The sequence below is a fragment of the Entelurus aequoreus genome, linkage group LG24 (assembly GCF_033978785.1).
Source record: "Entelurus aequoreus isolate RoL-2023_Sb linkage group LG24, RoL_Eaeq_v1.1, whole genome shotgun sequence".
In the NCBI taxonomy this organism is placed as follows: Eukaryota; Metazoa; Chordata; class Actinopteri; order Syngnathiformes; family Syngnathidae; genus Entelurus; species Entelurus aequoreus.
The window spans coordinates 10,062,399-10,078,744 of NC_084754.1; the positions used below are offsets into that span (position 1 = coordinate 10,062,399).

General features: G+C 38.0%; 2 protein-coding genes across 6 annotated transcripts in view; both read right to left on the bottom strand.

Moving 5' to 3' along the window:
- The window catches only part of fgd4a (FYVE, RhoGEF and PH domain containing 4a), a 132,207-nt gene extending 124,883 nt beyond the window's left edge, over positions 1 to 7,324 (bottom strand). For 2 of the 3 annotated variants that reach the window (XM_062036208.1, XM_062036206.1), the window contains exon 1: positions 7,077 to 7,323. In XM_062036208.1, coding sequence (XP_061892192.1) covers positions 7,077 to 7,170 — 94 coding nt within the window. In that variant the 5' untranslated portion in view covers positions 7,171 to 7,323. Of the gene's footprint in view, positions 1 to 7,076 lie in introns of all 3 variants that reach the window. The other variant, XM_062036207.1, reaches the window with a different exon arrangement.
- Positions 7,325 to 13,908: 6,584 nt separating this feature from the next.
- The window catches only part of bicd1a (bicaudal D homolog 1a), a 103,190-nt gene continuing 100,752 nt past the window's right edge, over positions 13,909 to 16,346 (bottom strand). For all 3 annotated transcript variants that reach the window (XM_062035812.1, XM_062035811.1, XM_062035810.1), the window contains one exon: positions 13,909 to 15,681. In XM_062035812.1, coding sequence (XP_061891796.1) covers positions 15,670 to 15,681 — 12 coding nt within the window. In that variant the 3' untranslated portion in view covers positions 13,909 to 15,669. The remainder of the gene's footprint in view (positions 15,682 to 16,346) is intronic.

Below are 16,346 nucleotides of genomic sequence, written 5' to 3' on the forward strand. Positions count from 1 at the left end.
GAGCATACAAATGTTTTAAATTACATTTTCCTCTAAGGTTATATTTCTCCTCTTTTGTTGAGAATAATTGTTGTACATTCTTGGGTAGCAGGTTTTTTACCCTAACAATATGTCTGTGCACTTAATTATATTTAAAATACACTGATGTTTCTTTTAAAACATCAAAAGTTGATTTCCTAGTTTTGAGTTTAAGGTGCAACACTTTTGCCCCTCATATAGAGCCACAGTAGACAATCATATTATAACATAATGTGTTTGACTTTATGTTCCAACTGTATTGTCAAAATTCAAAATGGTTATGCCATGTTGGTAACTTCCCTGTATTGATGCTCTATAGCATGAGACAGCAGAAATGGTGCTAAATGCTGAAGATGACGGAAGAAACATTTGTCAGTGTTTACCGCCATCTACTGGTATATTTATAAATTACACAGACACAAATGAAGTTGTTAGTTCAGCATTTAGCATTGTTTTTGTTTAACATCCCAGAATTACCTAAAAAAACAAAACGGAAAATGATTTGTTTTCTAATGTTACCCTGTTCTGGGTACGCTGGAGTCTACCCCAGCTGACCAACACAATGCATGAAATGTTTCTTATCCATCAGTGGCTCATTGACTAACATTGGCAGATCATAAATAGGGGTCATGTTCAAGTAGTGATGAAGTGAACAGAACTGAGTTAAAGCCAGTAGACGACAATAAAGAGCGTTCAGTTGAGGATGAATGAGCGTCAGAGTAGATCAACAATGACTGCCAACACAGCATTGATTCATACACGCCCGCTGCTTCTATCAAAACAAAATGCTCCATTATGGTACGCTGATAAGGTCACAGCACCACCAGCTCCACTCGACATGCCCGTACAACTATTTATGCTTTATACAACCAACACACTGTACACGGTAAAAGTCAAAGAGATACTTTATATTTCTTCATCGTGCCAGCAAGATACCATATTCATAAAGGAAAACATGCTCAGGCTCAAAGAGAGAATGTTCTGTTCAGTTCAGTTTCAGTTTATTCCGAAGATAAATACGATACTATGTGATGCATCAAATATTTCCAGTTGTTTCTGACATTAATATTGGAAGTGTTTGTTTTGTATCTCCTTAAATGGAATTGCTCATGATTCTTCTTGACTAATTAGCCTTCAAGAAAGGTCAGTTTTATTTTGAAGCATTTGGAATAAACAGACAAAGTGGGAAAGCATGAAATAGCATACTTTATTTATTTAATGCCACGGAATGAACTGTTATGCAGTTACTTATACTGAAAGACACTTAAAATTTGTGGGCGAATAAAACCGGCTTAACAAGTCAGCTTAACAAGCATTACAACTACGTAATTTCCAATTCAAGGTTGAACAGTTATTTCCGGGAATTCCCTCCTTCTTGCAATTAGTTCACTTTCTTGGAACGGTGCCTAAAAACATTGAAATGAAAAAAGATACAGTAAACACTCATCTAATTAAAACTAATTAAGTTTAGTAGCGAGATTAGAAAATTGAGTTTGAACTGACACACATGATGTTAAATGGTCCCCCCTCAGAGGAAATGTTCTTGTTGGAGCCTCCCCTACTAACCTAAAATAAACCCCCAAAAACACTTTTTCAGGGGTTCTGTTACCTCGCTCAGCATAGCAAATACAAATCTATAAACTTTGCCTTTGACAGACACGCAAGCCTTGGTTTCCGAACGCCCCACTTTTCATATGCTTTAGTTTTGAATGAAAATTTTCCATTAAATGTTCAGTTATCATACGGCCAAACATTGTGCATAAAAAACTAGTTTGCCTGCAAAACATTCCGCGGGAATCCCAAGCGTTGGTGACTCAGTCTCTGTGCTTTTTATTGAGGTTGACTGCCAAATAACTAATTATGGGACCAAATAAAGTTGCGAGTGCCAGTACTTTGATGTAGAATTTACATTGAGAAACCCATTATCTACATGTAAGCTACATTACCACCAATGTGGGTGGAACTGGCAGTGACGAGGATGGCGGAAGCTGGATTCGAAACAGCAAACCTCAAGTTTGTAGCCGGCCATGCCGGCCCAAATCATTCAAAAATATCAGCTTAATTTTTCAAATACAGAACAAGATTTACATGGTTTTGTTTCACTGTCAACCTTCGATTGAAATGCATCTTTCCATTGGCACTGTTATAAATCCTAATCCATTTAGAGCAGGAGTGTCAAACTCGTTTTCATTCAGGGCCACATCGCAGTTATGGCTGCCATCAGAGGGCCGCTTGTAACAGCGAATAATGTATGAATTTGCCTCTGCATTTCATTATTACTTATATAAATTGTTTTAAGTAGACAGTAAAACTTAACATTTACAAAATTTAACTCTAAAATATAGTGTTTTAAAAATTTATTTTTTTACAACATTTTACGGTAAATGGAAAACAGTAGCACTGTTTTTTGGGGTGGAGGGTTTACGGAAAAAGCATGCAGATTGGTTGCCCAAATGTTTGTGTTAAATTGACATTGTTTTTTACAACATTATATTGTTAATGGAAAAACAGTACGAGTTATTTTTTTATTCCGGAAACTTTACCGTAAAAACAAATGTACCGTTTTTCCATTTACAGTAATACACAGTGGCCTAGTGGTTAGAGATGAGATCGATAGGTCGTGAGTTCCAACCCCAGCCGAGTCATACCAAAGACTATAAAAATGGGACCCATTACCTCCCTGCTTGACACTCAGCATCAACGGTTGGAATTGGGGGTTGAATCACCAAAAATGATTCCCGGGCGTGGCCACTGCTGCTGCTCAATGCTTCCCTCACCTCCCAGGGGGTGATCAAGGGTGATGGGTCAAATGCAGAGAATAATTTCGCCACACCTAGTGTGTGTGTGACAATCATGGGTACTTTAACTTAACTTTAAAAACAACAACCGTAGATTTTACAATCAAAAACTGGCAGCTCAGTCTACAGAATTTTAATGCAAAAAACAGAAGTAGTTTTTTTCAATTTACAGTAATATGCTGTAAAGAACAACGTAAAATGTATTGTCATTTTTATTAATTATTATTATAATTTAATTTGTTTTCATCTAGACAAAAACATGTTTGGATAGTATGACAATATACTGTAATATTTGTTGCAATATTGGATACTATTAAAGTTGAAAAGGTATGCAATTTCAAGCAGTACATATATTTTTTCTGTCAAAATGAAAAAAATAATCAATTACATTTAGTGAGAAAATATTAAGTACTTTATCGAAACATATAATTTCCAGGTGTTTGCGGGCCAGATAAAATAATGTCGCGGGCCAGATCTGGCCCCCCGCCTTGAGTTTGACACCTGTTCAGTTCAGTTCAATTCCGTTTCCGTTCATTTCGAACATGCATACGATACAATATAATGCATCACACAATTCCAGTTGTTTCATTACAGCACGTCCGAAAAGGAGTAGGAAGAAGCAGAGCTTATTTAATCCTAACCCTTTCTCCTTTGTCTTTTATTTATTAAAATATTCTTCAAATAACTTGTATTTTAATGAACACAAATGCATTGGGGACACTGCACATTCTATTTGAAAGCCATAAAACTAGAAAAAAGTAATTTAATTTGATAATATTTTACAGGAAGTCAATGAATATAAAACAAAAAAAAAATAGCAGTGCTGACATATTTCTTTACAAAACTCAAATGTACTGTATGAACTAAGAAAGGCTTGCATATTCAACTTTCTTGAGAATCATTAACTAATATTTAGTTGCATAACCACGGTTTCTGATAACTGCTTCACATCTGGCACATGGAGTAGACCAACATCTGGCACCGGTCAACACGTATTGCAGCCCAGGACAATTGTACTACGTTCCACAATTCCTCTGCATTTCTTGGTTTTGCCTCATGAACAGCATTTTTTATGTCAGCCCACAAGTTTTCAATGGGATTAAGGTCCGGGGACTGTGCTGGCCACTCCTTTACTTGAATTCTGTTTGTCTGAAACCATGATTTTGCTCACTTGCTGGTGTGTTTGGGGTCATTGTCTTGTTGAAACACCCATTTCAAGGGCATTTCCTCTTCAGCATACGGCAACATGACTTCTTCCAGTATTCTGATGTACTCAAACTGATCCGTGATCCCTGGTATGCGATAAATAGGACCAACACCATAGTACGAGAAACATCCCCATATCATGATGCTTGCACCACCATGCTTCACCGTCTTCACTGTGTACTGTGGCTTGAATTCAGTGTTTGCAGGACGTCTGACAAACTGTCTGTGGCTCTTAGACCCAAAAAGAACAATCTTACTCTCATCAGTCCACAAAATATTACACCATTTCTTTTTAGGCCAGTCAATGTGTTCTTTGGCAAATTGTAACCGCTTCAGCACGTCTTTTTATTTTAATTTTATTTTTTTTAAATGGGACTTTGCGGGGGCTTCTTGCTGGTAGCTTGGCTTCACATAGATGTGGTCTGATTTTTACAGTACTCACAGGCAATCTTAGATCCTCCTGAAGCTGATCATTGGCTGAACCTTTGCCATTTTGATTATTCTCCAATCCATTCGAATAATTCTTTTTCTTTTTCTTCCTCGCCTTTCTTGTTTTGGCTGCCATTTTAAAGCGTTTGATATCATTTTAGCTGAACAGCCTATCATTTTCTGCACTTCTTTATAGGTTTTCCCCTCTTTTATTAATTTCTTAATCAAAGAACGCTCTTCTTCTGAACAGTGTCTGGAACGACCCATTTTACTCTGTTTTTCAAGGACAAATGCACAGCCAGCATATGCAGCATCAGTTGCCTTGATCCTTAAATAAGGGCCGCCTGTTTAACACCTTTGTTTTTTTTCACATAATCAATGAACTCAGCACTGCTATTTTTTTTTTAAACACACCCCTTTCAGTAAATGATTCAGTTTCACAGAATCAGCAGCATGCATGTCATGCCTGTTTGTTTTCTATACCTTTACTAAACCTTCTAGAAACTTACTTGCAGTGTAGAAGTTGAAATTCTAACAAAAACAGTGATTTATCTTGCTAGTGATGTGGGACTGCTATTATTTTGAACACAACTGTAAATGTGACAGATTGGAGCCAAAGGCTGAGTTCCATCAGCATAGCCTACATTAAACTGGTCTGTGGTGCAAAAAAGGTTGGGAACCACTGGAACCATACTTGCCAACCCTCCCGAATTTCCCGGGAGACTCCCGAATTTCAGTGCCTCTCCCGAAAATCTCCCGGGACAACAATTCTCCCGAATTTCTCCCGATTTCCAGCCGGACTTAAAGCACGCCCCCTCCAGGTCCGTGCGGACCTGAGTGAGGACAGCCTGTCGTCACGTCCGCTTGGCCAACCAAAAAGTAACCACAGAACACTATGTTCTGTGGTTACTTTTTGGTTGGCCAACTGTTTACGTTATAATCAAAATAAGTACAAAAACAGTACAAAACAGCGCCAGGGGGTTGTAAATTCAAAGTAATTAAAATAGAATGCAAAATATATATACATATACATATATATATATATATATATATATATATATATATATATATATATATATATATATATATATATATATATATATATATATATAAAATAGGCAATAGTGGGAGTCGGTTCTGAAGTATGAAGTAAAGAGGCGTAACTTCGTCACCTCGCCTGGTTATTGACTCCAACCCAGAATATTACACTGCCCATACCTACGCTCCTTCAGAGGCTGTGTTACTGGCTGCCAAGCATTGCACTTTCAAATACAACAATGAGTAGAGAGGAGTGTTATGTGTGTATATGTGTAAATAAATGAACATTGAAATTCAAGTATTTATTTTATTTATATGTACAGTGTTTCCCATAAACTGCCAAGATACCTGTGGCGGCGGGGGCGTGGCTACGGGCGTGGCTAAGGGCGTGGTCACCATGACATCATCGAGCAATTTGCATAATTTACTACAATGATATGATTTTCTCTAAAAAGGCTCAAAAAATGTATACTTACTAATTAATAATAACAGTTTTGTTTTAAACGTCCATCCATCCATCCATCCATCCATTTTACAATATAATTACAACACTTCATGTACATATTTATATACAGATTTGAACAATAAGTTATTCACTGAAATATATTTATTAATTGTGGTTCTTACAAAAAATATATCTTATAAAATATAAAAGCTAAAATGTCTCTTAAAGCTCTGCCCCTTTAATTAGTGCATACTAAACAATTTAACTTTAGCCTACTACTAAAACCATATTATTTACCAGCAACATAAAGTGAAACAGAGGCAGAGGTGTCCTGCCAGAGTCAGTAACAAATAAACAGAAAACAGTAGTGGTCAAATACAAATAAGGCAACAAGAGATGTATCCTACACTTCTCTTTTGTAAAGTAAATCTGAACAGCCTATATGGGCATCTACATCAACTATATGATTTGCCTGAGAAGCTGGACAGGACAAAAAAATTAAAAAAAATTAAAAATTTAAAATACATTTTTTTTAAAAATTTGTGGCGGACGTAATTCTTTCGTGGAGGGCCGCCACAAATAAATGAATGTGTGGGAAACACTGATATATATATATATATATATATATATATATATATATATATATATATATATATATATATATATATATATATATATACACACACACATACATATATATAAGAAATACTTGAATTTCAGGGAATTCTAGCTATAAATATACTCCTCCCCCTTAATCTCGCCCACATCAACCCCCCCACCCCCCAAAATCTCCCGAATTTGGAGGTCTCAAGGTTGGCAAGTATGACTGGAACTTTAAGGACTACTGTAGTCAGTCTCCTCAAATGGAACTTCTGTATAGAACATTGCACCTTAACAAAGAGCAGATCCGTACTCGCCGTCTTTGTTTGCTCTCTAAAGACAAAATGGTGAAGAAAGTGGGCCCTCCAGCATGTGGATGCTTACACAACAGGCTGGGACTTGCCTGCAAACATTCATACCTGCTCAGCAGCCCATTAAGTCAGTAGCGGAGTACAAACATGGGATCACGCAACATAAGTGTGGTATTCTTCCACTCCACGCCGACACAAACACGACAAGAAGAAATGAAGTGCAAAGCTCACCTTCGTCTTCTTGTTCCACACTTGCTTGTTTCCTGCGGAAAGCGACTCTGCTGAAGCCCTCCATGCTTTTCTCTGACAAGCGCCGCTCCAGCATCGAGATACTTGAGCAGGAGTATCCAGTTTTTTTTGTTTGTTTTTTTAAACTAGTATCAAAAATGGTATTTGTTAAATAAAAGTGTGATAGGTGTCCTCGACAGGCTGATTAAACATCTGTTGACTGCACAGCTGGACGTGACAGGTGTGTCGAGGGCTTCTCGCTCGAGCGGTGGGTGTCCCGTGCGTGACGTGAGCGGGAAAGGCCCCGCCCACCAACAAACCCCGCCCACCCTCTTCAAAAAAATGCCAATATGGCGACAGCGTAGCTCAAATAAAATACACACCGAAGAAAGGGCCTTAAAATTATATTGACATTGAAGGGACAAGCGGTAGAAAATGGATGGGTGGATGGACTTTTATATCAGACTCGAACATACTTAGGTACATGGCTTCGTCCTCAGTTGTTTTTTTATAGCAGCAGTCATCTTCTTAGAATGTGCATTACCGACACCTAGCGGACTAGAGCGGAACATCACCCACCACACCTACAGGTACAGCGTTGGTTGCCAGACGTGCGTATTGTGCAATAGTTTCACTCCCTGTACAATAATGCCATAATGCAGTGGTTCTTAACCTTGTTGGACAGGGGTGTCCAAACTTTTTCCACTGAGGGCCGCACACGGAAAAATTAAAGCATGTGGGGGCCATTTTGATATTTTTCATTTTCAAACCATAACAAAATATATGGATTTTTTAATTTATTTTACCTTTAGGGGTCCTGGGGACCATAAAGGGTCTCAGTCATTAAAATGTTAAAAATAAGTCAGATTATCATTATTTTTTATTTATTTAATTCTTACAGTAAATCTCTATATCAACTTCAAGTTGATATAAAGTGATACAAATTAAAAACAATGTTTTATGGCTTTTCTGTCAAAAACAACTTAGTTTTTTTTTATAGTAAAACTGAAATATGCAGTATTTAGTAATTAGAGCCCTAAAATATCAATAATGCAGGACACCATTGATTTTAATTCTTTCATATTTTTGAGTAATCACAGTGAAAAGATAAATAAAAAATCACTAAATATATTTGCGATCCAAAAGGTGCCCCACTCATAAAGTGATACATTTTTATTAGGTTTTTCTTTTACTTTCAACACTTAAGTTACAAGATCAACTTCAGATATATCTGTCGATTTTATGCTGGAACAATTATTTTGTTTGTTTTATTCGCTTTTGTCAAAGAAAACTTTGATGTTTTTATATGGCTACTACACACTATATGCAATATTTACCACATAAAATATTTTAAAGTGAAATATTTGAAGTAATTGGAGCCCTGAAAATAATTCATTATAACATGGATTTTTTGTCATTATTATTATTTTTTGAGCAATGGCAAAAAAATAAAAAATAAAGAAAGACAAAAGAAAAAAAAAACAGCCTGCATGGCAGCTTTTGTGTCAACATTGCAACTTTTTCTCGTTAGATTTCACCTCATTCCACTTTTTTTAATATTCTTTTTTATTTTTACAATAGTATTTCCAGAATGTGTGGCGGGCCCGAGCCGCACTTTGGATACCCCTGTTGTTGGAGGTACCGAACCCCACCAGTTTCATTTGCGCATTCACCGAACCCTTCTTTAGTGAAAAATAAAATGTTGTTTATTTTCAAATTCAAGACAAAGTTATATGTTTTTGGTAACACTTTAGTATGGGGAACATATTCTAAGTAACAAATACTTAATTTAGAGTTATTTGGTTAGGGTTAGGGCAGTGGTTCTTAACCTTGTTGGAGGTACCGAACCCCACCAGTTTCATATGCGCATTCACCGAACCCTTCTTTAGTGAAAAAAAAAAAAAATATATATATATATATATATATTTTTTTTCAAATTCAAGAAAAAGTTACATGTTTTTTTAACTGGTGCACAAAATGAACCGTGCATGAACATCACCTTGTTCAAAGAACAAAACCAACACAGTGCATGAACTCACAACAAATTACACACCTTACACACATTACCATGAATTGATTAACGTGGACCCCAACTTAAACAAGTTGAAAAACTTATTGGGGTGTTACCATTTAGTGGTCAATTGTACGGAACATGTACTGTACTGTGTAAACTGTACTGTTTCATATAATGTATTCTCTTCCTTTGCAATCTACTAGTAAAAGTTTCAATCGATCAATCAAAAAACCTGCAAATCAGATGGAAAATTAGAGGGAACATTGTTTCGGGGTATCCATAATACGCCGATAGAAATAAGTTTTTATTTACACGATAGGTCGGATGTGTCTTTACCTCCGCCGAACCCCTGAGGCCGACTCACCGAACCCCTAGGGTTCGATCGAACCCAGGTTAAGAACCACTGGGTTAGGGTTATAATAAGGCCATGCCGAATAAGGCATTAATAAGTACTTAATAATGACTAGTTAAAGGCCTACTGAAACCCACTACTACCGACCACGCAGTCTGATAGTTTATATATCAATGATGAAATCTTAACATTGCAACACATGCCAATACGGCTGGGTTAACTTATAAAGTGCAATTTTAAATTTCCCGCTAAACTTCCGGTTGAAAATGTCTTTGGATGATGACGTATGCGCGTGACGTAACCAGTGAAACAGAAGTATCGGTACCCCATTGAATACAATACAAAATAGCTCTGTTTTCATCTCATAATTCCACAGTATTCTGGACGTCTGTGTTGGTGAATCTTTTGCAATTTGTTTAATGAACAATGAAGACTGCAAAGAAGAAAGTTGTAGGTGGAATCGGTGTATTAGCGGTGGACTACAGCAACACAACCAGGAAGACTTTGACTCGGATAGCAGACGCGCTAGCCGACGCTAGCCACCGACTGCACGGATGATCGTGGTGAAGTCCTTCGTCCTTCCGTCGATCGCTGGAACGCAGGTGAGCACGGGTGTTGATGAGCAGATGAGGGCTGGCTGGCGTAGGTGGAGCGCTAATGTTTTTAGCATAGCTCTGTGAGGTCCTGTTATACTAAGTTAGCTTCAATGGCGTCGTTAGCAACAGCATTTTTAAGGTTGGCCAAGCTGGAAAGCATTAACCGTGTATTTACATGTCCATGGTTTAATAGTATTGTTGATCTTCTGTCCATCCATCCAGTCAGGGATTTATTTATTTTGTTTATATATGCAGTTAAGCACGATGCTATCACGTTAGCTCCGTAGCTAAAGTGTTTCGTCGATGTATTGTCGTGGAGATAAAAGTCACTGTGAATGTCCATTTCGCGTTCTCGACTCTCATTTTCAAGAGGATATAGTATCCGAGGTGGTTTAAAATACAAATCCGTGATCCACAATAGAAAAAGGAGAGAGTGTGGAATCCAATGAGCCAGCTTGTACCTAAGTTACGATCAGAGCGAAAAAAGATATGTCTTGCACTGCATTCTAGTCCTTCACTCTAACTCATCCACAAATCTTTCATCCTCGCTCAAATTAATGGGGTAATCATCGCTTTCTCGGTCCGAATCGCTCTAGCTGCATTGAAAACAATAGGAAAATATGAGGAGGCTATCAACTGACTACGTCACGCTACTTCCGGTAGGGGAAAGGCTTTCTTTTATCAGAGACCAAAAGTTGCGATCTTTATCGTCGTTGTTCTCTACTAAATCCTTTCAGCAAAAATATGGCAATATCGCGAAATGATCAAGTATGACACATAGAATGGATCTGCTATCCCCGTTTAAATAAAAACAATTCATTTCAGTAGGCCTTTAAGAGACAATATGTTACTAATTTGCATGTTAATAAGCAACTAATTAATGGTGAATATGTTCCCCATACTAAAGTGTTACCATGTTTTTTTACTGGTGTACAAAATGAACCGTGCATGAACATCACCTTGTTCAAACAACAAAACCAACACAGTGCATAAACTCACAACAAATGACACACCTGCAAACCAGTATGACTTCTGCTGTTGCCGTATCCGTAATACGCAGATAGGGAGGAGTTTTTATTTACACGATGAGTCGGGTGTGCTTTGACCTCCGTTGAACCCCTGAGCCCGACTCACCGAACCCCTAGGGTTCGATCGAACCCAGGTTAAGAACCACTGCCATAATGTAAGATAATTTCACTCCTGTTAGTGTACAGCAGTGGTCCCCAACCACCGGGCCGCAGAGAACCATTAAATCATTTGTAAACAACTGCATTTTCTCCAACTTAACCTTCGCCCGTCCCACTAGACACACCAATAAGCTTGTTTATAGATGTATAGTAAAACGCCTCATAGGAAGATGCCATTTGTTGTGTGTGTTATAACTTTGTGACATGATACAATGCACATTAATGAACATCCATCCATCCATTTTCTACCTTTTGTCCCTTTTTGGAGTTGCGGGGTGGGTGCGCCGGCTTCCGCCAAAAACATGCACCTGGGGATAGGTTGATTGGCAGCACTAAATTGGCCCTAGTGTGTGAATGTGAGTGTGAATGTTGTCTGTCTATCTGTGTTGGCCCTGCGATGAGGTAGCGACTTGTTCAGGGTGTACCCCGCCTTCCGCCCGAATGGAGCTGGGATAAGCTCCAGCCACCCCGCGACCCCGAGAGGGACAAGCGGTAGAAAATGGACGGATGATTAAAATCAAGTACATACTATTGTTCTTGGGGTATTCAAGTTCCTTGAATACTTGAATATTGTTACATTGATCTGACATGAAAATGACCACTATTATATTTTGTCGAGGCAGAATACTGACTTAAATACTGGTAAGCGCAAAAAATATAACAAAAACATCACAAGTCACAAATCTTTCCAAAGACAAACTTTTTTTTAATTGTGAAACCAATTAAAATGCAATTTCAAAAGGGAGGAAAAAACTGAAAAATCAGTTGCACCTCAGCGTACAGCAATTCCTACTCTGAAAACAGACATTTCATCGCTTGTCTCTCCACATGTCCTGCTATATTGTACCGACAGGCAAAGATAGCCTGCATGAACCCACAATAATTCTTTTGGAACACAAATACACACAGGCTATAAAATGAAATAAAAAAATGAGTGGGTATGAAGCTCATGTCAGTGCTGAGAAGAGTATTGGAATTGGATCATTAATGCATGAGAAGTGTGGTCCTACACCTGCTCCGTGTGTAAAGTGTTGTCATAAACGGAAACAAAATGGACATGATGTTTTCCGGATGTAGAAAGATTTAAGCACATCAGTCTACGGCAGGTATATTGCTCTGATGCATATTGCATAATTGTGCTTGGACAGTACTGTGTATACTGTGGAGGAAGCAGATGGATATAATAAATGTGAACTGCAGATGTTGTGTAACAGGGGGGCAACTAAGACCGTTCTCTTGGGTTGGAAAATTCTGGAAATTGGAAACATTCAATGTGAATAAAGGGGGGATTTAAAATAATAAACAGGGAATTTGCAGAATTGCGAGTTAAGTGTTGTTCTGTTTTGGAGCATGTTCATCTAGTTGGGTTTATACCTTGTACCCATGCACCCAGCTGAAACTTCTTACTGCAGGGCATTCCGGGCATTCCTGCATTAAATGGCTAAAATCCTGCACGGCACAGCAGAAAAGTATTGAGGTCACACTTTTTAATGTTCGGTTAAGAAAGCTGTGTTATTATTACATGGCTGGATATTTTTGAGTCGTTACAATCAAATTACATATGAGTAAATATGTTTTAACAATCATTTTCATTACAGTACATATGCTCAATTGCAGCAGTATAGATTTACCATTGCACAACCAGTATTATTTAAATAGCTGGCAACTCAAGTGAGTACCAAGATAGTGTGTTTTATCTACCGTCATATCATGAAAGAGTAGCATCATGGTCTGGGGCTGCATGAGTGCTGCCAGGGAGTTGTGGTGCCATTTAGGAAAACAATAATTTTACCAAGCACTGAGGCATTTTGAAGTAGGGCATGATCCTCTGCCTTGGGGAAACTGAGATATATGGCAGTTTTTCAACATGATAATAAGTCCAAACACCCCCAAGATAGTACCGTATTTTTCGGATTCATAGACATATACTCCGGAGCGACTTATGTGTGAAATTATTAACATATTACTGTAAAATATCAAATAATATTATTTATCTCATTCGCGTAAGAGACGAAGCAAATGTCCGCAATCGTCACACACGTCAACCAATAAGAATTCGGCGGGGGCGGGTCATGGCAGAAGTGCATTGTGGGTCATGGGATGCTCACTTCTGCTACATCCGTAGCTATTAAAATGGATTATTTCAACATTGGCGGTAACTTATAAAAACTGAGAAGGGCTGAACTAAAATGGCACCGAAAAGGAAATCATATACTGCAGATTACAAGCCGGACTTAGTGACATTTTATTTCTTTTAAATTGCCTTTCAAATGTCTATTCTTGGTGTTGGATTTTATCAAATAAATTTCCCCCAAAAATGCGACTTATACTCCAGTGCGACGTATATATGTTTTTTTCCTTCTTTATTGTGCATTTTCGGCCGGTGCGACGTATACTCCGGAGCGACTTATAGTCTGAAAAATACGGTAAGTGCCTTCTTAAAGAAGCTGAACATGAAGGACCTAAATCCAATTAAACACCTGTGGGGCATTCTCAAGCGGAAGGTATTATACAAGGTGTATAGTGACTACTCTAAAGTATACTGAAGTTTATTTTTATAGTATTATTCCTTTGAGAGGATTTCTGAAATTAGGGGTGGACTTTTGTGAGATACTGCATGTCACTGCCTAATTGGAAACATGATCGTATGACTTTGTTTTAATCTTAGCCAATTACATTTTTAAAAAAAACTTAGTTAGAAATAATTTGGGTTTTATTTAAAAAAATTAAACACTTATTTTCATCAGACAGCAACAATATGACACGTTTGTTATCATTCGGGTTTATTTGTTAGTCTGTTAGTTAGCAACATAATTCAAAAAGGCGTCTCTATGTTCACATGTGGGCAACGTTGCCAAGTCCGCTTATTATCAGCAACTTTGGGCTTGTTTTGTTTGTCGCTTAGAAATTTTGTGAGTCGCAGGTCGCAATTTTTGGGCTTGTTTTTGAACATGTGATTGCTTATTTGGGCTTGATTTTCTGGCCTCACAATAAAGCAAAACACAAATGCCGCAGTCGGTAGTTTGCGCTTTCTACGCCCGCGGTTGACTTGGCACACCCGCAAACACATTCACGCAGAGTACGCATGTGCAACCTGTTACATTCTGTGTTTGGTGGTGTTGGTCTGGACCCCAGGATGCTGAGACAGCAGGCAAAGTGCAGGTGAAATCTCCTCTATTATGGAAAGCAACAAAATGAGTGCAGCAAAGACATGCACGCAAAGCAACCAGGCACAGGAAGCATATGGAACGCTATGAAGCATTTTGGACGTACAAAGCAAAAATTGGAGAGGACGGGGGCTGGATTAGTTAGTTGGATACATAGCTCAAAAAGTTATAGGTGGATTTTGCTGAAACTTTCAGGAAATGTGAGAAATAGGAGAAGGAACAAGTAATTTGATTTGGAGGTGATCCGAATCAGTCTGGCTTTAGGATTCTTTACTATCTGAAGATAGGTCCTGGCATAGGTTTGCTTTTCTACTTTCAGCACATTTGATGTCCAACAGAACTAAAAAAAATATAATATTAGAGGATCCGGTTTGTATAAATGTCCTGCATATTGAAGTGAATGTCCATATATTCCCAATAAATCATGGAAAGTGTCAAACAATTCCTACATTCCCATAGAACGTTTATGGAAATTTGCCAGGATTTTTTTCCAACCCGAGTAAAGACAAAAAGAGTGAAATAACTTCAAAAGAAATGACAACACGTGTTTCCAGTACAATATTAAGCGGTAACTCAAGAAGAGGCACACATCTGAAGAAGACAACGTTGTTTACAACTGGTCCCCACATGGTCACTTGAACCTGTGCAACTCAAAAGAGAAATAAATAACTACAATAAATAAAAACTAAACTGGCAGCCGGATATCAAACATCTGCCTCTGTCTATAATGAAATAAGTTCGACAATTCTCTAAAAATAAAATAAAATAAGTTATAAAAAAATCTCATGCTTTGCAAAACACCTATATAAAAAAGCATCCAAAGAAGACTAGTGAGGTTATGAAGGTGGTTTCAATCCAATCTTCTATTATAGCCAACTTTAAAATGCATTCTATAGCAGTTTTAGACCAACAGTTTAATACGGCGTTTTACTGCGGCACACTTAAGGAAGGAGCAGCCAACAGGAAAAAAGTAATAATAAATATCCAATAAATAAATACTCACCATCATGGGTCAGTTCTAATAAATACAAATAAGGTAAATAGTCTATTCATTTGTCACTTCCTCTGCTTGTGACACAGGGAGCTGTCATGGAGTCCAGTGAGAGCTGCAAGATGGCAGAGTTGTTACACCACTCCCAACTGGACCTGGGTTCAGTGCCTAGAACATGGCTAGGTGCTAAGGGGGCTGGGGTCGAAGGGCCAGGCAGTTCCTTAGGTCACAAGGTGAGAGAGGGATCCGGCTGCTGAACAGAACTGCTTTGTGTTCCTGGAAGCCAGGCCTAAATCTGGGACTGAAAGGATGCAGAAAAAGGGATCCTTGTGAACAGGGAACAATGACTTGAAGGGATGTGCAACAGGAAATGGAAACACACCAATTAGACAATTTATTGAGGAATAATTCTGTAATTTTGTTATGGACCAGTGGTGTCCAAACGCTTTCCACCAAGGGCCACATGTAGAAAAATGAACGAATGCGGGGGCCACACACACACTAAGTAGGTCAACATATACAAATAAGTTAATGTTCTAGTTAGCAAAGGAAGTGGCAAGTATTACAGTGATGTCTTGTAACATTCCACATTTCAAATTATTCTTTTAACATCACAACTTTTAAATAATGAAATATTTGGAAAATGCAGTAAGTTAAGTTACAAGTTATTGCACATTAAAGGTGCCACATGTAGTAACGTGGCCAGAAATGGTCCTGCAATCACGGTCAAAATTCTGTGGTCTCCCACCCCCCACTAAATCAATATCTGCCCAATGGTGTCTCTTCAAGTACAAACAAGTTATTTATGGAGGACCACTATTGTACACTGCAAAAAAGAGCTGACAAAATATAAGATACAAAGATTTTCTATGTGCAGAAAACCAAGATAACTTATTTCAATAGTTATTTTCTCAATTTTTAACATTTTTTAACTGGAACAGACAAAATATAATGATGTAAAGTCAA